The 26,690-nt window shown below is 43.2% G+C and overlaps 1 protein-coding gene across 1 annotated transcript; it reads left to right on the top strand.

Moving 5' to 3' along the window:
- The first annotated feature begins 473 nt into the window (after nt 1-473).
- ABHD12B (abhydrolase domain containing 12B) lies at nt 474-26,522 on the top strand. The gene is made up of 13 exons (XM_006100250.3): nt 474-634; nt 5,996-6,123; nt 7,492-7,594; nt 9,493-9,612; nt 11,505-11,535; nt 14,418-14,463; nt 14,569-14,698; nt 15,648-15,685; nt 17,364-17,443; nt 23,927-24,009; nt 25,337-25,415; nt 26,008-26,126; nt 26,237-26,522. The coding sequence occupies exons 1-13, from the start codon at nt 474-476 to the stop codon at nt 26,262-26,264; spliced, it is 1,146 nt and encodes a 381-aa protein (XP_006100312.1). The 3' UTR covers nt 26,265-26,522.
- The last annotated feature ends 168 nt before the right edge of the window (nt 26,523-26,690 follow it).

Genomic DNA, 26,690 nt, shown 5'->3' with positions numbered 1-26,690 from the left:
GAGAGAGAGAGAGAAGAGGAGAGGGTGACAGGGTAGGGATGCTCTCGATAGAGAAAAACCCAAGAAACCAAGGAAAATTAAAGAGAAGCCAAAGAAGAAGAAAGGTTATTTATACATCTTCTAAGGGGGGGAACATCAAACTTTTTGTCTTATTAGCACCTTAGTAAGAAAGGCACGCCCCCCCCCCCGAGATGGTATAAATTAAAAATGGAAATAAAACTGCCCAGCCTAACTATTAGCGTGGGGAAACCCTGTTCCGGGGTGATGTATTGTGTGGTGGTGTGTGTGTTTGGCCCTCCAGCGGCCCGAAGGCATCCCTAAGTCCGCTCTCAGGCCGCGGCCCGCGGCTGCCGCCCTGCAGGTGGCGGTCCTGCGCGGGGCTGGAGGGCGGGCTGGACTCGGCGGGGGCGGGCGGGTGCGGCCCTGGGTCCCGGCAGCTGCTCCCGCGGCGGCGGTTCGCGACAAGGTGCGCGATGGAGCCGAGCTCCCCGCAGCAGCTCCCGCGGCGGCGGTGCGCGATGGAGCGGCGCGCGGAGGACTGCGCGGACCGGGAGGACTGCGCGGACCGGGAGGACTGCGTGGACGAGGAGTACAGCGTGGCCGCCTGGTGGGACATGGTGGTGAGGAACGTGCGGTGAGTGCGTGCCGCCGCTTGTCGCCCCGGGAGCGAGCGCAGTGCCGGCGCGGCCGCTCAGGGAGGGGCGGAGGGAGGGCGAGGGAGCGCAAGGCCCTCCTTGGGGCCCAGGGCCGGCACTGGGGCTCCTGGGCGGACGGAGGAGGCGCTTCAGAGGCCCCAGGGCCCTGTGAACCGGGGGCTCTTTGGATGACCCTTATCCTCAGCCTCAGCCCCTACCGTGGCCGAGACTCCCGGGTTTGATTTTCTAAGAACTATCCTTCTGGGCTTCTGAAATAGAGATTCCAGAAAGATGGCTCAGCTTCCTCTCGCTTATCTGCCTTGACCATTATAGTCCACGTGGTACTCTTGGGTGGCATTGTTTTAGGTCAAGGGTCTCCCTGGTAGATGGAAGCGGAGGGGAAGGCTCCCTGGGTGTGAACTCTCTGGCCTGTATTTAAAGAACAAACATCCCCCCACAATGCTGAAGATGAGTAGGACATTGAAACCATAACCTGGCATCACCTGGGCCGCGTTCTTGCATCCTTTAAATCTGAAATGCCTGTGTCGATGCGTTTCTGTTTCCCTCCTCCCATCAATCCTTGGCTTTGTTATGGGGTGGGGCCACAACATTAGTAACAAAGAAGCAGAATTTCCGGAGGACGAGGCCCGGAAATCAGGATTTTAAAAAGATTCCCAGGTGATTCTAATGTGCAGCCAAGGTTGGGAACCACTGGCTTAAACAGTCACCTTAAACCACCTGAATCCACCAGCAGTATATTACCAGCCTTGTTGGCATTGCAGCCAGGTGTTGCTTGGAGACCCAGGACCCAGGAATTCGGGTATCTTGTTTTGTTTTGTTGGTGTGGGAAGTTATTGGCATTTTTGTTTACCTTTTGTTGGGTGTTTCCTTCCCACATCCCGCGTGGGTCAGGGTTCAGGACCTGGAAGCAGAGCCGCACACAAATGAAAATGAAAAGACAAGAGATAATTGGAAATATTAGGGGACCAGGCGGGCAAGTCCAACTCAAGGGGAAGGACTTCCACCCGTGCTCAGGCCTCACCAAGCTTTTATTGATCTGGGATGCACCCATAGCATAGCCCTTAGGCAGGCGACCCCCCATTAACAGGCAGACTAGCCCATCAGCAAGGATTTACATAATAATAAATGGGAGAGTAGTTTCAGCTACCACTGTCTGGACAAACAGAGGTGGCGCCTAGCTCCGACCTTTGCTAGGGCTTCAAAGGCACCCAGCCTTGGGGGTGGGGGGGTCTCTGTCTATGCTTATCAGATAGTGAAGGCAATAAACAGTTTCCCACACCTTTTTTTTAAAAAAAATATTTGTATTGATTTCAGAGAAGAAGGGAGAGGGAGAGAGAGAGAGAGAAAATTCAAAGATGAGAGAGAATCATCGATCGGCTGCCTCCTGCACTCCCTATAATGGGGACTGAGTCTTTAACTTGGGCATGTGCCCTGACCAGGAATCAAACCATGACCTCCTGGTTCATAGGTGAACACTCAGCCACTGAGCTGTGCTGGCCAGGCTGTTTACTTTTGTTTTTGTTTAATTTTGTTCATTATGAAATATCCAAGACTCACATCGACAAAGAGACTTCACTTTGGAACGTCCAAGCTGTGAAGACAAACACGGATCTTGTCTCCTATTCCTTCTGTGGCTTAGGGCAGGGAGCAGAGAGCAGCGCTCCCTGGGCCTAGCAGTGCAGGCCCAGCCCCTTGTTTGGGTCTGAACACCAGTCAGAATATTCCAACTGACAGCACTTTTCTTCTTTTTTATAAAAATATATTTTTATCGATTTCAGAGAGGAAGGGAGAGGGAGAGAGAAACATCAATGATGAGAGAGAATCATTGATCGGCTGCCTCCTGCATGCCCCCTACTGGGGATCGAGCCCACAACCCGGGCATGTGCCCCTGACTGGAATCGAACCCGGCACCCTTCAGTCCGCAGGCCAACGCTCTATCCACTGAGCCAGACCAGCTAGGGCCTGACAGCACTTTTCAAACTTCATATTCACGGGCCTCATCTCCCGGATATGGTCCATTGTTCTGGGAAAACTGGCATTTACTGACTTTCTCCTTAGTGCTTTCTGTAATGCTGATGGCTGATGGGTTAACATTTACTTGGCAGAGAATCAAAGCTGCAGTTCATGCTTTTAGAGAACAAGTCGCTTTGTTGATAATGGAATGGAGATGGGGAGTTGGGGACCCTCTACAACTTGCCTTACTAATTACTAAAACTAAGTCTCAAGGGATGCTTCCTGAAGGAATAAAATACTAGCAGTGCATTCTTTGTCTCAGCTGAAAATGACTGATCTAACTTGACATGTGCTGAGGCTGAGGCCCAGACCAATACCCAGAATCCTGGGTCGCTTTGGTTTCTCAGAGCCGGTTACTGCAGGTCAGCTCACATCATGAGGGCTTGCTGTGCACCTTTTATTTCCGTTTCAACCTGCTGCTCCACAAATCTTTATGGAGCTCAGCTCTGTGCTGGCCAGAGTGGAATGTAAAAGAAGCATTACCAGGCTTGTAATACAAGCAACGTGGTTCTTGTCGTCCGGGGCCTGGCATAGAGTTGGGAAGTCAGGGCTAATGATAAAAAAACAATCAGACAACAATTAAGGCTCCGATTATAATTTGTGGGAGGGGTGAAAAGAGAAGAAAGGTCGCCGTAGGAAGATGTGTTTAGGAGGCTTTGACAAAGAAGGGACACTTGAGTGGATGGGAAGGGAGGGGAAGGTTTGGTAGGGAGGAAGGAAGAGGGGAGGACGTAGATGTCATTTGCTGCTTGGCGATCAGTGCATGTTGGCTGAATGAATGGGCACCGGTGGTGGATATGTAGCATGCCTTCATATTTGGAGTTGTCTTGCCAAATGTGATTAGGTTTGGGCATCCCAGAGCTGGTTGGTAGACACCTCTGAGCATGAGGCATGGATGATTTGCCCTGTAGCAGCTCAGGCCCCACCAGGTTTCTCCAGTAAGATTCATCCAGTGAGGTCCTGTGGCTCCTGCGGGACGCTGTGCAGTTACAGCTACCGCTGATCAAAGGGCAGGCGAAGGAGCACAGAGCATCGAGGTAGCTGTTTGATGTGGCTGCCCATTAGCAGGGAGTGGGCTGACGCTGCATCCTCCGCTCAAATAAGGCCTATCAGCCACGGGTGACTTTTGATCCCTCCTGATCTAGGGGAAGTCAAATTGACAATCCCCTAGTTAAAAGAAGCGCCGTTCCTACGCCAGGGGTCCGGCCACTCTGTTCTTTCTCACAGAAGTGCCTTCAGCTATTTGAGAGAAGGGTCCTGCATGAATTATTCTTTCAAAACAGGAACATGTTTCCTTCTACTGCCTCGGCCTCCCAAGCACCCCGCTACTTTCAAAAGATAACTTAGCAGGAGCCTAACAGGCGGGGTAGCCTGAGTTCAGAGAGCCAGGAGAATGAAAGCGGGGGCTGGCCAGCTGGGAGGAAGCGTCAGAATTCCGATTGTGTTCAATTCTGCCCGTTTGGCTTGATCTGTGGCTCAAAGTGACTTCTCTGGGGTTTGATGTCTTATCTTTAAAAATCAGAACAATAACGTCCTCTCCCTTCTACCACCTTCATGGAGGCTATTTTAAAATATTATGCAACAGTCATTTTCATTTCTTTCTTGCTGGGTTCATGAGTAGGCAATTGCCTATGTCTGATGTATTTGAAGAGCTATTCATTACCCTTTGCCCACCTATCTTTTCCACTCCCTGCAGAGTTGCTGGAAATCCATCGGAAAATCATTATCGCCTCCCTCCAGGCCTCTTCCAAAGGCATATAAGCGCTCTGACTTTTAAGTTATTAACACTGGAGGGAAGTTTTTTTAGAGGTCTTTCTTTGATACTTTGGTATCAGAAGGCTCCTGAGAATATAGGTGCAGGAAGTAGGGAGGAAGCGGGGGTAGGAAGGAACCCTGAGAGGGGGCAAACGTGCAGAATGGGAGGAGAGGGTCCTGAAACAGCCTTCTCCAAGAGCTGAGTTTTGCCAGAGACCGGCCTTGTCCCCGGGGCTCATTTTTGCGTGCCTGGGTGGCCAGATGAACTCGCCAGGAGTGTGACAGCTCACTGGAGGTCATCTCGGAACTCTGGGGTCAGACAGACCTGGTGCACGTGGCTGTGGCACTCACTGGTTGTGTAACCTCGGGGAGGTTACTTAACTTGTCAGTCTTCTCATTTGCAAAGTACAGGTAATGATAGTTATCTTCTGGTCTAGGGCAGTGGTCGGCAAACTCATTAGTCAACAGAGCCAAATATCAACAGTACAACGATTGAAATTTCTTTTGAGAGCCAAATTTTTTAAACTTAAACTATATAGGTAGGTACATTGTTATTAACTTAATTAGGGTACTCCTAAGGCTTAGGAAGAGCCACACTCAAGGGGCCAAAGAGCCGCATGTGGCTCGCAGTTTGCCGACCACGGGTAGGGGAAACAATTCATCAAAAGTGCTTTTCAGCACCCCTGACCTCACAGTGTGACTATAGGGAGCAGTCTTTACATTGACTGCTCACAGTAGGGAAAGGGATGTGGACAAAAACTGGAAACAGGAGGTGTTTACACTGACCTCCTCTATCCCTTGTTTCTCAAAGGTAAGAGACACGCAACCCTCATGAGAGATGTGGCTAGAGACCGAAGTGACATTAGTCATGCCTCATGGACAAATCATAGTTTGTCGGCTGACGGCTCCCAGTTTAGGTGGCTTGTGACACAGGGAACAGTAGGATAAACAATATGCATGACCCCACTATGTGCTCCCCTGGCCAGGCCCCAGCCCTGCTGTAGCTGACCTCCAGGTCCTCCTCTCTCCCCACCCTGCTTCTCGTGGTCCCTCTCACCAGGGATGTCATATCAGAAGTGGGAGTTTTCTCTTATCGGCTCATTTCTTCCTGAGACCCAGTCAGAAGAGTGATGTTCTGATGATTATTTGCGTAATGCTTTAGACTAAGAATAATAGCTAACACATACAGCACTGAATTATGATATAATTAAAAACTGTGGCAACTGTTAAATTGAATCCTGGTTCCTGATGACTTTGGGGTCCTTCTATGGGACTACAGTGAGGGCATAAGCCTGGTGTCCCCTCCTCTCCTGTCCTGTCATTCTTGGGCTTTTTCACAGCTGGTTGGGGCCCTGCCCTATTGATTTCCTCACCTGTTTCTCCTTAGTGCCTGCCCAGTCTTGATCTGCCCTAATTACGTATGGTTCTGTAAATACTTAAATGTCAAGTTACCTGTAATTCCTTGTGTTGGTCTCTGAAATTTGATTTTGACCTTAAGAGAAAAAACATGACTTAGACAAAACCGGGACTGATTTTTTTCAATACCTTGTTTGTTTCACGATATCTTGCAGATCTATTCCACAATGCTGTGAAACACTCGGAAGGAAAATTGCCACTCAGTACAACAGCTTTACTAGTAAACCATTAAAAGAACACATTTTCCCTCCTCTGATGGACATGCTAATTTATTTTAATTTTTGTAAGTATATACCCTTCATGAATTTGCCTATATTTTTTTTCCCAAATAAGGAACTCACTGCCCTTAAAGTTGTGGCACAACGAGAAGACACGTCAGTTATAAAATTGTGGTTCAAGTTAAATGGTCTGAAATCAATTTACTATTGGCTTTGGGGTTTAGCATAAGTCCTTGCAATCTGTTGGAGATAGAAAACCATGGCCTTGTGGGTAGGGTTCCAATTAAGGCGCTCCGTCTTCAAATCAACTGTTAATGTGAATGTTTTACTGCCTACTGTATTCTCTTTTTCACTTCCTCTTCTTGCCTATATTTTGAGAGAGAGAGAGAGAGAGAGAGAGAGAAGAGAAAGAGATGCTGATGGCAGGACTCTATTTTCCCATGTCTTTTCGACTGAGTGCTGTGTTAGTCAATGTACTACATAGTCCTTCTAGTACATGGGTAACACTCTCACCTACATGTCCCCAGGTGTATGTTCATCCTGGACATTTCACTTTAAAAAGTAGCACTTGACAGTAGCAGAACACTCATTACCTGTTTTAGGTCCTCTTACCTTTTTAGGGGAATGGTCTCCTTTGCTTTTAGCTTCAGATAAGGATAAGGATTGAATAAATTCCCTACTATGAGCTACCACTCACTGGTGCTATTTTAAAATCTAGCTTTAGAATTTTTTTTGGCCAATTCTTCTATAAGCTAGTCCTAGTTTATAAAATAAAATACTTTGCTTCCATTAAGAGTAACTACCATAGAAACAAAACTAGGATGTTTTCCTTTTAAACCAAAAGAAGGAAAGTAGTTCTGTCCAAATGGAAATCATGAAAGAGAAAAAAATGAAAAACACACACCAAGAAATGGAAAATATGAAATAAGGTGGTTGAAATATATATATATAATAAATGCAAATGATTTAAGCTCATCAATGGAAAACCTAGACGCTCAGATTGGATTAAGAAAACAAGTTCCAAGGTTATATAATCTTCATCAGACACACTTAAAACAAAAGACACAGAAAGAGAAAAGAATGAAAAAGGATAGACCAACCAACCATAGGTCAGAATAAAGCTGGGGTAAGTAGCTTAGTAACTGACAAAACAGAATTTATGGTAGCAAAATACCATATTCCTAATACTATACTTTATATACAGGTAAAAGGGAAATTAGAGCAAGAAAACATAACTATCATGAACACATATGTACAAAATGCCATGTCATTTACAAAAAATAGAGGTAAAATATGTTGCTAAGAATTTAGTGTAGTAGCTTGCAACTGAGAAACATGTTACCGTGAGACTAATTACTTTTTTTGATTGTGATAAAAAACCAAACACACCTTGAATGTGATTCTGGGAGCTGATAATGATTTCTGCCTTCCAGTCAAAGCGCCATTTCTTGTGGACTTAAAGAAGCCGGAGTTAAAGATGCCCCACACAGTGAACTTCTATATCAAGGTTGAACCCGGGGTGATTCTGGGAATCTGGTGAGTGCAGGGATTGGACCCTGGGTTGCCTATGGACTTGGTTTTCGTGTTACTAGGGGAAGGGTGAGCAGTGCTGTGCTACTTCCGGTGGAGAGGTTGATGTTCCTTGGAGGCACCTGGGAGCTGCTCCATGCGCTTTCCCTTTGTATTGATACTTGACCTGCTTCAATGAGCTTTCCAGGAGCTTTCCTTTGGAGTGTGACAACTTTTAGGTGTTGTGCTGCTTTGGGTCCTTCACCAGGCCTGGGGGACCTGGCCCTGGCCCCTTCTCCTGACTTGTTCTGCACCAACCACTCTTTCCATTGTGCTGCAGACCCACTGGCCTCCTTGCTTACCAAGCCACACTGTCTGTCTGCAACAATTCTTTCTATCTCTCTGCTCCTTCTGCTCATGCCTTCTTCCTAACTACTGCCTTCTCACCCTTTGGGTGTTAGATTGGTAAGTTTCAGGAAAGCTTTTCCTCATCCCCATTTTAGGCATATGCTAGTGGCAACCTGTATTTGTCCTTTATGGCATTTATTCCCACTGTAATTTAAGGAATGTTTGTATGATTATCTGTGTTTGTCTTCCCTTATAAGACTATATCATTTTTATTTTTAAATCCTCACCTGAGTATATGTTTTGTATTTTGAGACAGAGAGAAACATTGATGTATGAGAGAAACATTGATTGGTTGCCTCCCATATGCACCCCAACTGGGGATCGAACCAGTAACCTTTTGGTGTATGTGATGATGCTCCAACCGACTGAGCCACCTGGCCAGGACCAAGACTATATCTTTTATAGGTGACTCTGTTGGTGGGTTTTCATTGCTTAGCACAGTGCTGGGCACGGAGAAGGCACTTAATAAATGTTTGTCAAACAAAGTCATGAGCATTCTATTGCCTTTTAAATATGCTAATCTCAATATCTTCTTCTGTTTGGTTCTACTACTTGTTCTTGGCTGCCAATTTTCCAGTGCTGATTTATATTTCATCTCCCCGAGTTTAAACATGTGATCATTGGTTTAGGAACCAATATAGATTCACATAACTTCTTCTGAAACTGCAGAGTACAGTTAGGCTAAGAATGTTGGAGTTGGAAAATCTTTTTATTCTTTATCCTAACCCCATTGATCCTTGGTTTGGTGAGTGGACTGTCTAGTTGGCCTCTCTTGCTGGCAGTGGTACCTGTTTTCTCAGAGCAGAGGCCCTGGGGTTTGATGTGAGTCTTTCTGCCTCTAAAGATTTAGAGGACTGAGGACTTGTCATCATGTGGCCCGTTCTCCAAGTCACCTTATGACATGTCACATGGCAGTGTTTATATTTTCAGGGTTTATTCATTGGTTTAACAAGGTGGAGGGACTGAAGCTCAGACAGGTGTTTAAAAATCACAAAGTCACTGGGTTTCTTGAGTAAAATAGCTTAGTTTCATGTGATAGTTCTTTTTCTCACCTAAACGGATTTCCCTATAAATTATTTCCAACTTGTCTATTCAGCCAAACCAATAGCATGCACAAATATCTGTTATCTTTTACTTGGTTCCACTCAATGGACTGCATTTTGATGGATTGAACCCAAGAACTGCAGTGTTGGAAGATCATTAGGTGTGGGAGTCAGAAGAACTAAAACAGTAAATGGTAAAAAGGAGTTGTCTCTGTACATGGGGGAGATGGGGTAGAGCAGTAGTGGTTTTCATTATAAGACGCTTTGTAGTATTATAGTTTAATGTTTGGCATGTGCATATACTACTTAGATAAACATTTATCTGTGTAAACTTATCTATCTATCTATCTATCTATCTATCTATCTATCTATCTGACTGAGATAAGGAGTGTTTCAGACTTTGGCGAGGATAGAGAACTCTTCTCTCTGTCCATGTTTGTTAAAAACTTTTCTTAAACTTTTCTTGCTCTTCAGGCACACAGTTCCCAGCTGCCGGGGGGAAGATGCTAAAGGGAAGGACCGTTGCTGGTATGAAGCAGCCCTTCATGATGGCAACCCAATTATTGTCTATTTTCATGGCAGTGCAGAACACAGGTCAGTGCCCTTGCTTGGATATTCATTCATTCATTCACTCACTCACTCACTCACTCACTCACTCATTCATTTAGAGAGAAGAGACAGAGAGCGACAGAGAGCATTTCAGCTCTGTAGGGGAGTGAAAGGCAGGGCTCAGTTTTCCACTCTAAGCATGCCGCCACATATTTTTTTTTCTTTGTTGAAATTTGATGGTGTTCTAGCAGTAGGCTTCTATTTAACAACAAAATCCATATGTTCTATATGTAGAATAATGTGGATCCTTAGCTGAGAGGGACAATAACTTCCAAGATTTAGATATTAGTTTCCAGGAACGAAGTGGTTCCTTTATTCCCTGAGAGTGTCTGCAATGACGGATTGACCCCATGGTTGATTGGAAAGGGAATAGGCATTGACATATGGAGGTAGGAAGAGCAATTTCCATATCAGTGGTCTTTTCACAGAAATAGCATGAATCCTATTAATCAACAGTATGGACTTCCTGGGAGCGATCACCTGGAATTCTGACCATGGGTGCTGAATTCTGGCCTAGAATATTGATGCCTCAGCTTCCCCTCTGTGGTCCCAACCTTACTTTGTGACAAAGACCGCCTCCCAGAAGCCTGGCTCTCCTTCGATGTGCTGCCAGAGCCATCGGTGGCCTGTGATTGTGGTGGGTGACGCTTATCAGCTGTGACTGGGCCTCCTCAGCTTGGGGGCGGGGCAGTGTGCCTCGCAGACCCACTGACCTGGCTCTGTCTCTGGAGGGACGCTTCAAACTAAGTGACAAGGTCTGGAATCTGTCCCTGGGCTCCCTTGCCTAGGTCTCTTTTTCTCACTGTCTCTTCTGAAGATTTGCCTTTGCTCAAGGGCTTTCTCGAGGTGTCCATTTTAGAGTCACATTTACAGAGATTGCCTGCGAATTTAACATTTCCCAACGTGGTTCAACGTGGTTCTGATAGTGCGGACTTGCGCATGGTGTTACAATGCACCTACTTACAGGATCAGGCAGATCACAATTCCTGTCTGCCCCACTGGTGCATCTGCTATTGCTTCAGGCATCACAGATTTACTCGCTCAGGGGTCAGCCCCAGCCTCCTCCTGGCCCCTGCCCGCAAGTCTCAGCTTGCCATCAATAGTACTGAGCTGAAAGGGGGCCAAACGGAGGTTATGGGGGACCTTGATGGAAACAGTGGTTCTAGACTTGGGATCCATAAAAGCCCAAGAAGGGCCATGACCCCCCTCCCAAAACTACATTTGAAATGTAAATATCCTTTTCCCTCTGGGAAATGAGTCCATAGCTTTAACCACATGTTCAAAGGGCTCCATGACCCACTAAAGTTTATGAAACTTGGCTCTAAGACAAAATTTTAAAGAAGTCTCTGCCTTTTGAGTCAACTTTGTCTCTGTTTCATTCACGTATGGTATGGTTATTCTGGAAACCAATGTTTCTTGTACCTCCAGGGATGCGAGTCCCTCTCCTTTGCTTCATCTGGCACTTGGTGGCTGAGTGGACAGGGACCAGGCAGATCTTAGAGTAGTGAACATGACTATATCATCCTTTGTTCTAAAAAGCCACTTTCTGGAACTTCCCGTTAGCTCCTGAAAGTATCCTTAGAAACAAGTTTTGCTGTGTAGGAGTGTGAGGAGATGGATTTAATGCTTAGTCATCAAATGCTGTGACAAGGAGCGGAGATCTGGGACCCAGCATTCATGCAGAGGAGCTCGGCAGCAGCGAGGGGCCGTCAGTCATCCCCCTGACACATCCGTTCCCCTTTCTCCTTGTTATTTATTTCTCTATCCCGAAGAAGAAAGGTATGAGATCAGATGCCAGCAGCATGATAGCGACTTTTATTGAATTTGTCTTCCCAATTCCTAAATTTTGCTCTTTTTTTTTTTAACCTTTTCTACAGGGCAGCTCGTCACAGGCTTAATCTCGTAAAGGTATGTCTGAAGGGGCCCCAAGGCACCCATTTTATGTCTCCATGTATTCTTTTCTGGGCTAGGGCCGTAGATCTTCCTCAGCTTCGGCAAGGTTATCAACTGAGAGCTCCCCAGGGTGGGTTTGGTGTCTGGGGCCCAAAGTCCCATGAGTGAGTGGACTTTTCTTCCAGCCTTGACCATGGGGGGTCAAAGTAGATGTGACTATCTCTGAGTCTCAAAACGCTTTCGTGAATGCATTGCCTTCATTAGCAGATGGAGTTGATGACATGTTTGTTTGATTTTTCTGGGGGCTGGGGGATGGATTGAGAGAATATACAGGTGTCCCCCAAAATGTATACACACTTTACAGCTGATAGCTCCATTGATGTTTCTTTCTTGTCCGATTTAACCCATTGGAATTAATAATCATTCAAAGTGTGTATACATTTTTGGGACATCCTGTACTAGGTGTGAAAGTCACGCCTACAAGAAACAACCTTTTTGGTGATACAGGGTAGAGACAGAGAATGTCTGTTTTTAAGTCATTCAGGCCCTGGCTTCAGCTCCATAAAGGGTTTTGCAGAGTGGATGGTGGCCACACTTGACTGTCCTATGACTTCCGTTTGAGGGGGCAGCCCCTGCATTTCCAGGTGTGAGGGAGATGGCAGGCTGTGCACTCGCCATCTCTGCCTTCTGACTCAGAGCCGGTCAGGCAGGCTGTTGATCCTCTCCCACACGCCAGTTGGGTAATTTTTGCCGCAGGTGACCAGGCAGCTTGTCCAATTACTGACCACAAGACCTGATCTCTCCTCTCACGTGCCAGCTCCCACCTCCACTCTTTCTCGATTTAACAGTAATTGTGGGGCCCAGAATCCCCAGCCCCTTCTTCATCCTCCCTCCCCCGTTCAGACAGGAAGCTCCTCTCTCCACTGCCTTCTCAGAGCTCCTCTGGCGGAGGAGTGGTGGGCTGGATACAGTTTTGCCTGGGGTGGTGATGCCTGTTAGTTTTTAGGTTTGCTTTCCATCCTGCATCCCTCTCTTTGCACTGCCCACATGGGTGGTGGTGAAGCTGATGTCTCCTCCCACTCGTGGCAGAGCTGAGTAGTAGGTCCCTGTGTGCACAGAAAGAAGAGTTGGAGGTGTAGTCATCCTTGTGGCGGCGGGGGTGGGTGGGAAGGTATGATAGCACTTCTTCCCCCGGGCAGATTCTGGATACCACAGCCATAGTCATCCTGTCCCGCCTGACCACACTTCCGGAGCTCTTCGTTTACTTATTTGGATAGGCGATTACTTTGAAATAAAATTGCTACAGAAAACTTTAAGCATTAAGTTTATTCTTCTTCGGGATTTTTTTTCCTAGAGATAGATTCTTAGACTCTGTTGCTGTTATTGTTCTTGAGTTGTATTGTCAAGTGGTCCTTCAATTTACAGTGTCACAAACAATACACGGATATTTCTATTTCCCTGGATGCTTAACTGCCCTGCTTCTTAGGTAACTTTTTTTGGAATGAATGTAGTTTAAATAGGTATTGAAAAGTTACATTTATTTTCTCCTTATCAGTTCTATTTTTTAAAATATATTTTTATTGATTTCAGAGAGGAAGGGAGAGGGAGAGAGAGATAGAAACATTAATGATGAGAAAGAATCATTGACCAGCTGCCTCCTGCATGCTCCCTACTGGGGATCGGACCCGCAACCCGGGCATGTGCCCTTGACCAGAATCAAACCCGGTACCTTTCAGTCTGCAGGCCCATGCTCTATCCATTGAGCCAAACCAGTTAGGGCTATTAGTTCTATTTGTATGTAAAAGTTCATAATGAGTTTCAGCCACCCACATCTACGCGTGGGAGAGGAGGCACGGTATTTGGACATGTGCAGGCCCAGGTGTGAATCTTGGTTCTGCCTCTAGACATTTGGGTGACCAAATGCGAACAGATTATTTAAACTCTCCAAGGCTCAGTTTCTTTATCTGTTACATGGGGGAAATACCTACCTATGGGACTGTTGTGAGGATTTAGTTTTAAAAGTAAATTTTGTCCTTTTCTCTGTCTTCCCTTTGTCTTTGTAATTCAAAGTTGTTTTCATATTCTTTCCTCATTTGTCTATGGGGCTTGGCAGTGGTTTGCTATCATCCAATGATCTCTTTATCTTTGATTGATATTAACTCTTTATCTGTTTATCTATAATAATAAAAGGGTAATATGCTAATTAGACCAGACATCCTTCCGGATGTCATTCTGGACGTCCTTCCAGACGAAGCCAGGGCTGGAGGGAAGCTGCCCAGGTCCCAGTTGCCTGCCAGCGGCTGGAGGAGGGAAGCCCGGGTCCCGGGTGCCGGAGGGAAGCTGGTGCCGGCAGCCGGGGAAAGGAAGGCCTACTCTTGCACGAATTTTCGTGCATCAGGCCTCTAGTATTTAATATAATGATCTCCCCCTTATTTGATTGCCTCTACTACAATTCTGTGTAGAGTTCTTTTTCTCAAGGGAATTCTTAAAAAGGACATTTACTATGTACCAAGATATTTTAATATGTCATCTCATGTAATCTTCCTACAATCCTGAAGGCAGCTACTATTGTTTTTCACTTTTCAGAATAATATTATTGCATATTTAAATGTTAAGTGGTAAGTGGCCCAAGGTCACAGAGCTGGCAAGTGGCCCAAGGTCACAGAGCTGGCAAGTGGCAGAGCCACACTGGGACCCAGGCTGTTGGACCCAGCGCTGCCACACTGCTTTCCTTACTTCCCATTGAGTCTGGCCATCTCAAGATTGAAGCAAAACACCAGATTTCAAAAATAAATCTTTTCCCTATTTATTAAACTGTCACAACTAGGCTTATGGAAGTGTCAAACCTTTTCTGTTTGCATCTTCTAATTGAAGATAACAGCTCCTTTGTCATCTAGGTGCTGAGCGATGGTGGCTTTCACGTCTTGTCTGTTGACTACAGAGGTATGTGTTAAGAACAGTGTACACAGATTTTTCCAGACGCAGGAGGCTTTCGATGATTCTCACTTTGGAGGCGGTGATACTGTGTTTGCCTTTCCTTGCTGCCAGGGTTCGGGGACTCTACGGGTAAGCCCACAGAGGAGGGACTGACTGCGGACGCTATTTGTGTCTATGAGTGGACCAAGGCAAGAAGTGGCAGCACCCCCGTGTGCCTCTGGGGCCACTCTCTGGGTACCGGGTAAGTGGGGTCTGCAGGTGGGTCCTTAGGTGGGTCCTTGGGGCTCCAGGCAGGAGTGAGCCCTGAAAGGAGCAATACTCTAGGGCAGTGGTCACCCACCTTTCAGACCTCACGGACTGTGGAGAGTGGCTATAGTGTTTGGACAGGTTCAAGCCTCGGACTAATGAGAGGGCACAGTCCTCTCATGTCCACGTGCAAGTCCCAGCTTGGAGGGCAAAGCCCTCCCAGCACAATTATAGCCAACAGCCATAGTTGTAAGCTTGAACCTATGGTCCGAACACGTGGCCTCACGTGTCTGAGTGATGTGGGCTTGATAGAGTTCAGGTGCATGTAACTGAGTAGATTCGAAAACCACGAGAATGTTGTAACCACACCCTTACTTTGCCTTGTGGAATCTGGCTATAAAATAAAGAGACGGCTTACAGGCCGTGGCGCTGTCTCTCTCCATCAGAGAGGGCAGCGTCCCACCCAGACCCAGCTTTCTTTTCTTGTCTGTCTTTTCTTAATCCTTCACCGCCCCTCTCAGGCTCACCGAACCTGGCTGAGCTGGCGCAGCACATAAGGCGCCCTGGGGCTGAGTATGCCATGGCCGTGCTGGCTCGCCACCAGTGGTGACCGCTGGTCTAGGGGACAGAGACTCTCTGGCTTCTCTCACTTCCCACATGTGGCTGGAGGCCTTGCCCTGTTCATAAAACACGGGAGCTCTACGGTTATCCGTGACCCTGAAGCCCACCGCAGAGCTCTCCTTGAGAGTTTTAAGGAAAAGGATTCTTAATTTAGAGTCAGTGGGACCCCTGGAAACCCTGTGCAAAATGTTGTGTCTATGCATTTTCTAACTAGAGCTTCCAGAGCTTTCTTCAGATGCTCCCACTGGGTGTCGCATTTTGTATCATTTACTTGACTGTTAAGTCACGGCTTCACATATGTACTAATTTTCATTGCTTTTCAGAGTTGTAACGAATGCTGCGAGAGTACTAGAAGAGAAAGGTACTGTAAAATGATTATGTAGTATAATTTCCTGGCTCGAGATGGGGAACTGAAAAGAGTCGAGACTATTGGGTACACTGCCAACCCAGAGATACCTAAAGCACCCCAACTTTAGGCAGTTTCTGATAGTGCAGCAAACGTTCCTTTTTCTCTCTAATATAAAACAATAGCTGTTTTTCAAGATGATGAAATTAAAAATAAATACTAAGGAAAGACTTAAAATTACCTTTGAAAGAGTGCTCATTGTGAAGTGATAATAACTGTTATTATGGAGTCATTTGGATCACAGGAGAGGAAAATAATACATATGGAATAACAGGCAAGGCTTGCTTTCTGCAGCCCTTCTTATATAATATTTATGTCAGCATTTCTAAAAGTGTACTGAGAACTGCCTGTATCACAATCTCCTGGGGATGCTTTTTTTAAAACACAGGTTTCCTGGATCTATTTTCATGATTGGAATCTCTGTGAATAGGACCAGGTGACTTTGACAAGCATTAAAAGCTTGTAATCTCTTGCATCATATCTTAAACTTTACTTGGCAATACAGGTCAGGTGGAGTTATGTAAGCATTTTAGAGCAACTCACCTGCTATTCACAAGCTTAATTACGTATGTAAAGAAACTAAGCATTATTTCAATGCTCCTCTAAGCTCTCATGGCTCCCTGTCACTTCCTTCACAGTGTGGACACTTACAGTATCTGAATTAAATTCTCACATAAATGAATACTTCACTTCCTACATAATGCAGTGACCTTGGGACACTCTGATTCCATTTACCTCCTCAACTTACGAACTCTTGCTATCATGTTTTCTAATTTTCTCTATACACACTCCATAAAACACTGTTCTTCTTATATTATAAAAGCCAAGGTTTAGATTTACTTTTCTTTGCTCTTTATTAGTTTCAGCATTTCTCTGTTTTTATCTGGGATTTTTGTTCTGCCTGTCTATTGGTGATGAATTCTCTCAGTTTTGATCTGAAGATGCCTTTATTGCATCTTCATTTTTGAAGGATATTTTCACTGGGCATAGAATTCTAGGTTGTCAATAATTTTATTCCAACACTTCGTTCAGGGTTTCACTGTCTCATTAGGAAGTCAGCTGCCAGTCTTACTGTTGCTCCTTTGAAGATAATGCTTTTTCCTCTGATTGTTCTTGAGATTTCCTTTTGGTCTTGGCTTTCAAAATCTCACTGATTTAGCAGCCCTCAGGTGCCTTCAAACACACACATACACATGCACATATCCTCATCTGACACACATTTTCCAGTTGTTCTCTGGGAAAGTGTTGGCCAAAACCACCTAATCAGCCTCTGGCACATTCTTAACAATGGACTGCTCAACAGTTTTCCTTCCCAGAGTACTTTGCTTTCTAAAATTACCCAAGGCTTGACAATCTGGTTTTGTTTTAGAAGAAGGTACTGGTTTGCAACTACCATGTGCAGGGAAATCTCTTGGTTGGTGGGTGGGGGAGCTTGTTAGAAATGCACATTCTCACATCCCCCCTCCCCCCCCCCCAGATTCTGATTTCTGACTCAATAAGTCTGGAGTGGGGTCCAGGAATTTGCATTATTAGTAAGCTTCACAAATGATGTACAAGACCTTAACTACCCCTTATTTAGGGAAGGTGATATTTAAATATGATAGGGGAGTTATTTCTTTTTTATATTTTCAAGGATCCCCAGTTGATGCTATTGTTCTGGAAGCTCCATTTACCAACATGTGGACTGCAAGTATCAATTATCCCTTGTTAAAGGTGAGTCTCTTATTCATCTTCACAAGATGTCACAGTGTTTCCACACATTTATGTTTATTAACCACATTCTTTTTCTTAACTAGTTTTATATGCCTCTAAGTTACTCTAACTTGAGATAGGGTATTAGCCAGTTGCAATTAAAGAAGGGCATGATTGACGGCTTTTGGATTTGGTAGTCCTTTTATTTTCTTCTAATAGATTGAGTAGCTTATTAAAAGCCAAAGTTTTCTTTCTTATCTTTTACAATTTTTAGTAGATAAGTTAGGCTTATCTATGTATTATTATTCTTTTAAAAAGTGAAACCAAACATCCCATACATCATTTTTAGTCCTATGACCATCAGCCATATATCTTTCATAATTTTATGATAAGACAGCCTCCAGAGAATCCAAGGAAGCTGCCAAATGATTTTATACAGTATCCCATGTAGAGGAGACAGTCTTTCCAAGAAGATAAGATATAAGGAATTGGGCAACAAGATGTAGTTTTTTAAATCTATTGTGCAGTTTATCCAAATTTTGTAATTTTATTTCAAGCCCAATGCTCAATTGCTTATAGTCATACATCCATATAAATGTTAGCAAATGAGTGAGAGGGAGGAAGATAAGAAGGTGGGGGGTGGAGAGAGAGAGAGAGAGAAAGAAAATAGGAGAGATTCTCAGAAGGAATACATGGCCCCACAATTTAAATTGTTGTCTAATATTGGAAGGCAATGTAGGTGCACTTTTCTCCAACTGTCTACTTTTGGAATCTTTTGTACAATAAATCATCTTAGAACATCTTGGAATTTGCTTAACTGTTTCAGAGAAGGGCAGCGCATTACTTCTGGGATAGCTCTTTCACAGAATCACAGAATCTTGAGAATGTCTAAGCTTCAACTCAATACAGGAATCTCTGCAACAAGCATGTCAAACTCAAAGGCTAATATGGGCCAAATAAACAAGGTTTAAGTTTATGTGGGCCGCAAAAAAAGCTTCAATTTTCATAGAAACGTAGGTTTATTTCCATAGAGACATGCTGAATACAAAGGGCTGAAATAAATGAGTAATCGTTAACATAAAATAATAGAACATTTTAATAAAAATTAATATTTTTCTTGAACATTAACTTACCAGACACTGAATAACTGCACAAATTAATAAGCATAATGCAAATAAACCTAATTTTTCTTGTTCTCCAAAAGTGAAATATTTCCTGTTGCACACACCAAACAAGTCAATCCAAGACTAATGACGTGGCCATCGGCTGCTAAAATATTCGCTGCTTGTATTAGTGGAGAGAAATGGTGCACCTGCGCGTAAGGCGCGTAAGGGAAATGAATGCAACACGGTTATAGTAATCAGTCATTAGCGAATGTTGTAGTTCGTTATTAATAATTATGTATAACAGGATATTGTAAAAATTAAGTAACGAAGTTTTTATTAAAATGTTTCTTGCATACCATTGTATTGGCTGGGCCACAAAAATATATATGGGCCGCGAGTTTGACATGCTTGCTCTACAATCTAAAATACTGAATGCTGAGTAACTTAAGATTTAACAAATACAACATTTCAATTGGTTCCAGATGACTGAATATTCATCTTAAGATAACCATTACTTGATCATCTATGACATTACTCTAAGTAATTACTAACAAACTCACTAACTTGTAGGTATTTTGCAATTCAGATACAGTCTTCCCACTTACTTTTGTTTCTTTTTTGAAATTTTATAATTTTGAAAGTTAACATAATAGAGAAAATGCATGATGTAGCAAATAATTATAGACTGAACACCTGAGTCAAAATGTAACCAACTTTGCCCTAGCTGGGGTGGCTCAGTTGGTTGGAGTGTTGTCGATTCCCCGTCAGGGCACGTGCTCAGGTTTCCAGTTCCATCCCAATCGGGGCACATTGAGGAGGCAACAGATCGATGTTTCTCTCTCACATTGATGTTTCTCTCTCCCTCCCTTCTTCTCTCTAAAAATCAATAAAAAAATTAACCAACACGCAGGTCAAGAAATTAGCATCACTAGAAGTCTCATCTGTACCATTTTAGCTGTAATTCTTAGCCTGAACTTTCCAGTAATCACATCCATCATTTTCCGTCCTATGAGTGACAGCCACATATTTTTTCTTTATAGTGTTACCACCTGTGTGTGCATCTCTAAGCAGTATAGCATGGTTTATTTTTAAACATTACATATTTTACAAGTATTCTGTTTTTCACCCAACATGTATTAGTAGGATTTTATCCATGAAGTATAGCTGTAATTGATCATTTTCATTGTTATGTAGTATTTCATTGTATAAATATAGTACAATTTATTGATCTAGTGTTTGTAGACATCTGAGTTGCTTTTTATGTGGGATAATTAATAACATCATTGTTATAAGTATTCTTGAACATGTATTCTCTAAATTTGTGTGCATCTTTCAATGGAGTATACATTGGGAGTGGAATTGCTGGATAACAAGGAATGCATATGCTCAGCTTTAGTAGTTATAGTGCCAAGCAGCTTTCCAAGGTGACTTTGCCATTTTACTCTCCACTTACCGTACACGAGAGTTCAATTGCGTCATATCTTTGCCCTCATATTGATATCTCATTGTGGTTTTAATTTGCATTTGATGACTAATGAAGCCAGGCATTTTTCCATGTGTTTATTAGCCACTTAGATATCATCTCTTGTGATATACTTGTTCATGTCTTTTGCTCCTTTTTAAATTGAGTTGTCTTTTCATTTGTAGAAGTTCGTCATAGGGTAAGTCATTAAAATTATTTGTTTTTCAAATATATTATTTTTTGCTTTAAAAAAATATTTGTTTTGCTTTTTTACTTCCTCAATGGCATCTCATAATGAAGAGATGTGCCTATATTTCATGTGAACCAGTTTACCAACATTTTCTAATGGTTAATACTTTTTGAATAAAAGTGTCCTGCTTAATAAAACTCTGCTTACCCAAAGTTATGAAGATATGCTTCTGTGCTATCTTCTCGAAATTGTTATGTCTTTTACATTTAGAGCCATATCCCAGGTATGTATTTTCGCATATGTAGGATGTATAAGTACTTACAGCTTTCCAGTTGGCCCAGTGCCATTCACTAAATGGACCTTCCCCATCACTCTGCAGTGCCAATGTCTGTATATGCCAGTGTCTCTCTCTACATATATGTATACATGGGTCTGTTGGAGATTCTCATATTTCTCCCATGTCTATTGTCCATGCTCATATGAATACTACAATCTCTTAGTGACTGTAGCTTTATAATATGTCTTGATATCTAGTGAACTTCTTCACCTTTGTTCCTCTTATTCAAGACCATTTTGACCTTTTGCATTTCCACATATATTTTGGAATATACTTGTCAATTTCTCAAATTAAGTTAATTATTGTATTATTTTCCATACCAACAACAGTAAACCTACTTTTGCCTAACCCTGTATACTCTTTATGATTTTAGCTTTTGGAATCTGCTCAGAGTTGCTTTATGTCCCAACCAATGGTCGATTTTGGTAAATGTTCCATATGCTTAAAAAGAATGTGTTCTGTTGTTTGGGGTACGCTGTTCTAATGTGTCAATTAGACTATTAATTGTGTCATTTGATTCTTCTATATCCTTACTGATTTTTTTGACTATTTATTTTATCAGTTGCTCAAGGAAGAATATTAAAATATCTCACCATTATTTTGGAGTTGTTTATTTCTATTTAATTCTGTCAATTTTTGCTTTAGTTTTTTTGAGGTTATTAGGAACACACATCTAATAATGTAATTTTATACATGAGTTTATCCTTTCATGTATCTGGTATTTTAAGAATATCTATCTGGTGGTATTCCAGAACAGAGAGGAGGCAGGGAGACCCAATTAGGAACCCACGGCTGTGCTCTGGGCTGGAGGGGATGCTATGACCTCTGAGTCTCAAAGGGCACCTGGGCTGGGAGGAGTGAGGAATAACAAAGTAGATTATTGGCTTGGACCAGCTTTCTTCTCACGCCTTTGGAATTTGAGATGAATTGCTGAAGGGCGTCTCTTATTGAATTTCCCTCAGAGGAGTCCTGATTCCGGGGGTGGTGGAATCAGAAGACAAAGAAAAAAGTAAACAAAACAAGAAATCTTGCCCTGCCTATGGGTGAAAGGCCGGGAAAGGAAGAAAGGGAGGGAGAGACAGTGTTGGGATCTGCAGACGGCACCTGAATGCAAATCATTTGCTCTGGGACCAGGCAAAACATGCCGGCCAGACAAACCCAGGAAACCGGGGAGGTTCCTGAGGCCAACACCGGCAGCAGACATTTGTCTCCACTGCAGATTCTGTACCCATTTCCTACCAAATTCCCCACAGTTTACCCACGTTCCTGACAATTTACCCAATGGCATGACTTACTTTTTAAAACCAGAAAAAAGTTTTTTTAAGTTTATTATATTTAGAAAGTTACTATTCTCTATGTTACAATAGCTCATAGTGGGAGACTATACCAAGTTACATTTGATAGCAGCTAACTCTAATTTCTCTGTACTCCAAGGAGCAGTGATATGCATAATCTAAAAATGGCTTCTACGGTGAATATCATTCTTTTCTTTTTAAAATCGTGAAGCTGAAGTTCGTATTTACTGGCTACAGCCTAGCAGTTCTGTCCCTATTTCCTTCCCTAGGCAACATCCCATTTATTACATTGCAATCCCCTTCCCTCTCCCCTCTACTCTAAGGAATAAAATCTGAGTGAAATTCACTCACCTCTCCCCTCTACTTTAAGGAATAAAATCTGAGTGAAATTCACTCACCTCTCCCCTCTACTCTAAGGAATAAAATCTGAGTGAAATTCACTCACAGTAAGTAGAAAAGGACTGATGATAGCTTAGGTTCAACCTTCCTAATGCCGCGACCCTTTAATACAGTTCCTCATGTTGTGGTGACCCCCAACCATAAGATTATTTTCGTTGCTACTTCATAGCTGTAATTTTGCTACTGTTATGAATCGTAATGTAAATATCTGATATGCTATATGTATTTTCCGATGGTCACGACCCACAGGCTGAGAACCACTGGCTTAAAGTGTATGCCAGGGATATTTACATAATGGACTCATTCCATGTTTTGCAAATACTTATTAGGTACCAGGACGTTTTCTAGGTTCTAGAAATACCGTAGAGAATAAGAAGGCTGTGGTTCGTCCTCCTATGAAGTTCACATACTTTCTTGAGAGACGGAAGACAAGTGCTAGTACTAGTACACAACACGAGGATTTTCAATAGTGAGAAGTGCTGTGCAAGTTATTTAATGTATGTGATAGAGAATGGCTGGATGGTGGGAGGTCAAGGTTCCATAGCTGTTAGGGAAAACGGCTCTGAAAAACATCATCTGAGCTGAGACTTGCATGACAAGGAGCCAGCTTTCACAGGAAAATGTGGAGGACTTGGACTGAGGGAAAAGCAAGGACAAGGGCCCTGTTCCAGGAACAGAAGGCGGCCGGGCCGGACCTGGAGAGGGAGGGCATAGTGATAGATGAGGATGTGGGTAGAGGCAGCAGCCGGATGGTGTCAGGCCTCAAAGGCCAAAGTGACACTGGGTGAAATCCAAGTGCCTTTGGAGGGTGTGAAGCAAAAGAGTGACAGGATGTGATTGGCACGTTGTTGAAGCGATCACTGGTTTCCCTGTGAGACGTGGATTACAGCTCGGAGAGGGTGGACGCAGAGGGTCACTTGCAGTTGTTGGTGTAATTCAAGCAAGAGATGAAAGGTGTGTTAGGCTGGGTGACAGGGGAATGGAGAGAAATGAATGTATTTGGGATGTAGCTTGGAGGTGGAATTGAAGTTGGTGAGGAAGGTGTAATGTTGCTCAGGGTTTTTGTCCCTTCCTGATTTTTAGTTGAAATGAATACTTTTAGGCATATAAACCAATGTACCTCCTCAAAATATGATAAAGCCGATTTAACTAGAATTCATTTCACTGGAATTTGCCATTAAAAAGGAAATTCAGTATGTTTAGAATGTAATTGTTATATTTGCAGTCTGGTGGTCATTGTTAAAACCTAAAATGCCTTTTAAAACAACTGCCGTATTAATTCAGCAGTTCAAATTCTTTAAAACTAGTTATATGTATTGTGTACTTTCAACAGGATTTTTTGACTAATCAGAATATTCTGTTCCCCAACTAAACCAATTAGTTATATTCACTGTTGAAGCAATTTTTAGATTGACTATCACTGCTCCTTTCAGAATATGAAGAAATAAGTTAATAGTGCTGTTTGTATTTTAAAGAGAGGACAGTGATGGTCTATGGATGGTGGGATTATGTGTGATTTGTTTCTTCTGTTTCCTTTTGTATTTTCCAAATTCCCTACAATGCTATGAATTACTTTTACAATCATAAAAATCTTGCTTTTTTCAAGTTTATTATATTTAGAAAGTTACTCTCTATTACCATCGTTCATGGTGGAAAACTACAAATTATACAGCTGCAGGCAAAGTTTTAATTGTTTTTTTCCTTTAAAAAAATAGATTTACCAGAAACTTCCAGGATTTTTACAAACACTTATGGATGCTTTGAGAAAAGACAAAATAGTCTTCCCTAATGATGAAAAGTAAGCTAATGATTAAAAATGTCCATTGTTCTATTACTATGCCTGTAGGATTCTTGGGGGGGAGGGGTGGTGACCATCATGTGACTTACTGGATGGGTAATGGGTAGATGAGAAGTCTGAAAGACTAGATGAGAATCTGTAGGTGGGCACTAGGATTTAGGGTAATGTATCTACAAGTTTTTAGTATTTGGCATTTTCCTTATGACTAATTCAATGACTTTACAGATTCAATATTTTCTCTGAAGTCATAAAGGGAGCTGTAGATTTAGGGGTCCCTGACTTTAGGCCTTATTCCGCACGTAACTAAAACCTATCTGCTATCCAGCCTACTAACCTGACAGCAAAACCAATGAATAGAATTTGGCAAGTTGCCCTCTTGTAGTAGGAGAATTTGAGCACCTGCAAATACATAGTTGTTATCAGTATTTTTATATTTCAACACACTTGAGGGATCTAACCTTCTCAGGAGTAACAGCAAGTCACTGTGGCAGGGATGGATGGGTATCAGAAGGGGGTGGGGGAGGGAAGTATTGTTTGAGAATGTCATTGGAGTCAGGAACGAACATTCTTCATGCCACAGCCTTTTTGAAAGGCTTCCTCCAAAGTAGGAAGTTGACCAGGAAGCTAATCAAACCCAGTAATTACATGTTCACCCTGTACATTTATGGGGAAAAAGAAATTGCCACAAAGAGTTATATTTTGTCCTGTGGAAGTTCTTGTTATTTTAGGGTTTTTCTTTTTCTTTCAGAGTCTTTTATTTAAAAAAAAAGTTTTATTGCTTTTTTTAGAGAGGGAGGGGAAGAGAGAGGGAGAGAGAGAGAAACATCAATTGGTTGTCCCAATGTATGCACCCTGACTGGGGATTGAACTCGAAACTTGGGTATGTGCCTTGATTGGGAGTCAAGCAGGTGACCTTTTGGTGCATGGGATGAGCCATACTGGCCAGGGCTCTTTTAATTATAATATTCCAAGTATTATGCTATTAGGTGGAGTAAGGAAAAAGATAAGGTTCTTCTAATTCTGTACAAATTCAATACTTCAGTGTTCTTCATTATTTTAAAAGAAAATCACATGGAAGTAGATTAAATTAATTAGATACCTAATTAAAGTACATGAGTACATAGGAGAAAGAGAGTATTACCCAGAAGAAAAATAAGTTACTGTGTGAAGTCTGTTATATATGAAGTTGTTATGCCTGGGAGGGAAGGAAAGAGAGTTCTTGTATTTTGGGCAAAACTCATGTTTTGGTAAAGCTTTAACTTGGAGGAGGAGGAGAAATCCCAGCATTAATTCTTGAACTGAATGCTTTTCTTCTACCTGTTCCTAGTGTAAAATTCCTGTCTTCCCCCCTCCTCATCCTTCACGGCGAGGATGACAGAACAGTGCCTTTGGCGAATGGAAAGCAGGTAAACCATGAACGGGGTCCTGACTGAGAAATACTGTTCTTATTTCACCATCTTCTCTTCCAGTCAAACTTTGACGAGAGCCCAAAGGAGGGTCTCTGACATTCTAAGGGATTCCCTACACCCCTAATAGCCATGCTGCCTGGTGTATATAGTAAGCATCCATGCTAATCAGCTCCAAGGAGCATTTGTGGTGGACCCTGGCTCCTCATTTGGGGTCTGTGAACCGGGAAGTGTTGTGGGGACCCAGGATACTATAGGAACTGCTGTATCTTTCCTGTAGTGGCTCTAAAAATGGGGAGGCAGTTTCTTTTCTTTTAACCAAACAAAGTGTGTCCATCACAATCCCTTGTCCCCTTGCAGGGAGGTATGGACAGTGGAAGGATGTCCTGTCAGCATTCCCTATTAGTCATGCAGCTTTCAGTCCTTTAGCTGTAGAGGCAGCCAGTTGGGAATGTGGAGTCTCCATGTCTCTGACCTAATGGGACTAACTCCTCACGCTGGCTGTTTCTGTACCGCTGTAAGACCATCAGCCTAGAAAAACAACAGCTCTGATGGTCAGCCTTTGAGTCTCTGTCTTTCTGTGCCCTTGCAGCTCTATGAAATTGCACACAATGCATACAGGAACAAAGACAGGGTCAAGATGGTGATCTTTCCTCCTGGCTTCCAACACAACCTGCTTTGTAGAAGCCCCACACTGTTAAAAACCGTGAGGTAAGAGTAGCTTTGCTAAATGTGATTTTCTTCCCTTAAAGGCTGCTGTGGCTTATGTGGACTGCGAGGAGGGGAAAGCATGTGATTTGATCTGGGTCCTTTTTCTGCAGAGATTTCCTGAGCCAGCAGTGGGCATGAGGTCTGAGAGCAGCAGAAACCTCCAGCGAAGACTTGGTCCGAACACCACCTGTGATGTGTATTGTTTGTATACAATTGTACCGGGATGGTTGGATGAGCTAGTCATTGGCATGTCTGCAAGCCACTTGCCAGCTACAAGCATGGGTGCTGGGTGGTATGGGATGCTCTCATTTAGTTCATGGAACATGCTGAGACATCTCTGTGGAGAATCAGAAGTTGGTAAAAACTGGATCCCATATAAAAATGTGCAGTTGCCAAACACCCTGGGCTATTTGTGAATCAGGTGTAGTTTTTGGTTTGGACTTAGGTAGCAGTGTAAGAAAAGTGCTCCAATGTAGTTAAATAATTTGTGTTTTAGTTCACTTAAATGGCATTAAAACGTTCCACGCATTTTTTTCTAGGGGAAGGTCCTCGCATGCTACTCAA

The sequence above is a fragment of the Myotis lucifugus genome, unplaced genomic scaffold, assembly GCF_000147115.1.
Source record: "Myotis lucifugus unplaced genomic scaffold, Myoluc2.0 scaffold_304, whole genome shotgun sequence".
NCBI lineage: Eukaryota > Metazoa > Chordata > Mammalia > Chiroptera > Vespertilionidae > Myotis > Myotis lucifugus.
Note: the sequence above shows the minus strand (reverse complement) of the source record. Positions and strands in the feature narration are given on the sequence as shown.

Bases quoted from the DNA above. Each gene is read 5' to 3' on its own strand.
- ABHD12B (XM_006100250.3), top strand. From the start codon at position 474: ATGGAGCCGAGCTCCCCGCAGCAGCTCCCGCGGCGGCGGTGCGCGATG. The intron at 6,124-7,491 runs GTAAGTATATAC...TCTGCCTTCCAG, and splicing joins GCTAATTTATTTTAATTTTT to TCAAAGCGCCATTTCTTGTG. The intron at 9,613-11,504 runs GTCAGTGCCCTT...CCTTTTCTACAG, and splicing joins CATGGCAGTGCAGAACACAG to GGCAGCTCGTCACAGGCTTA.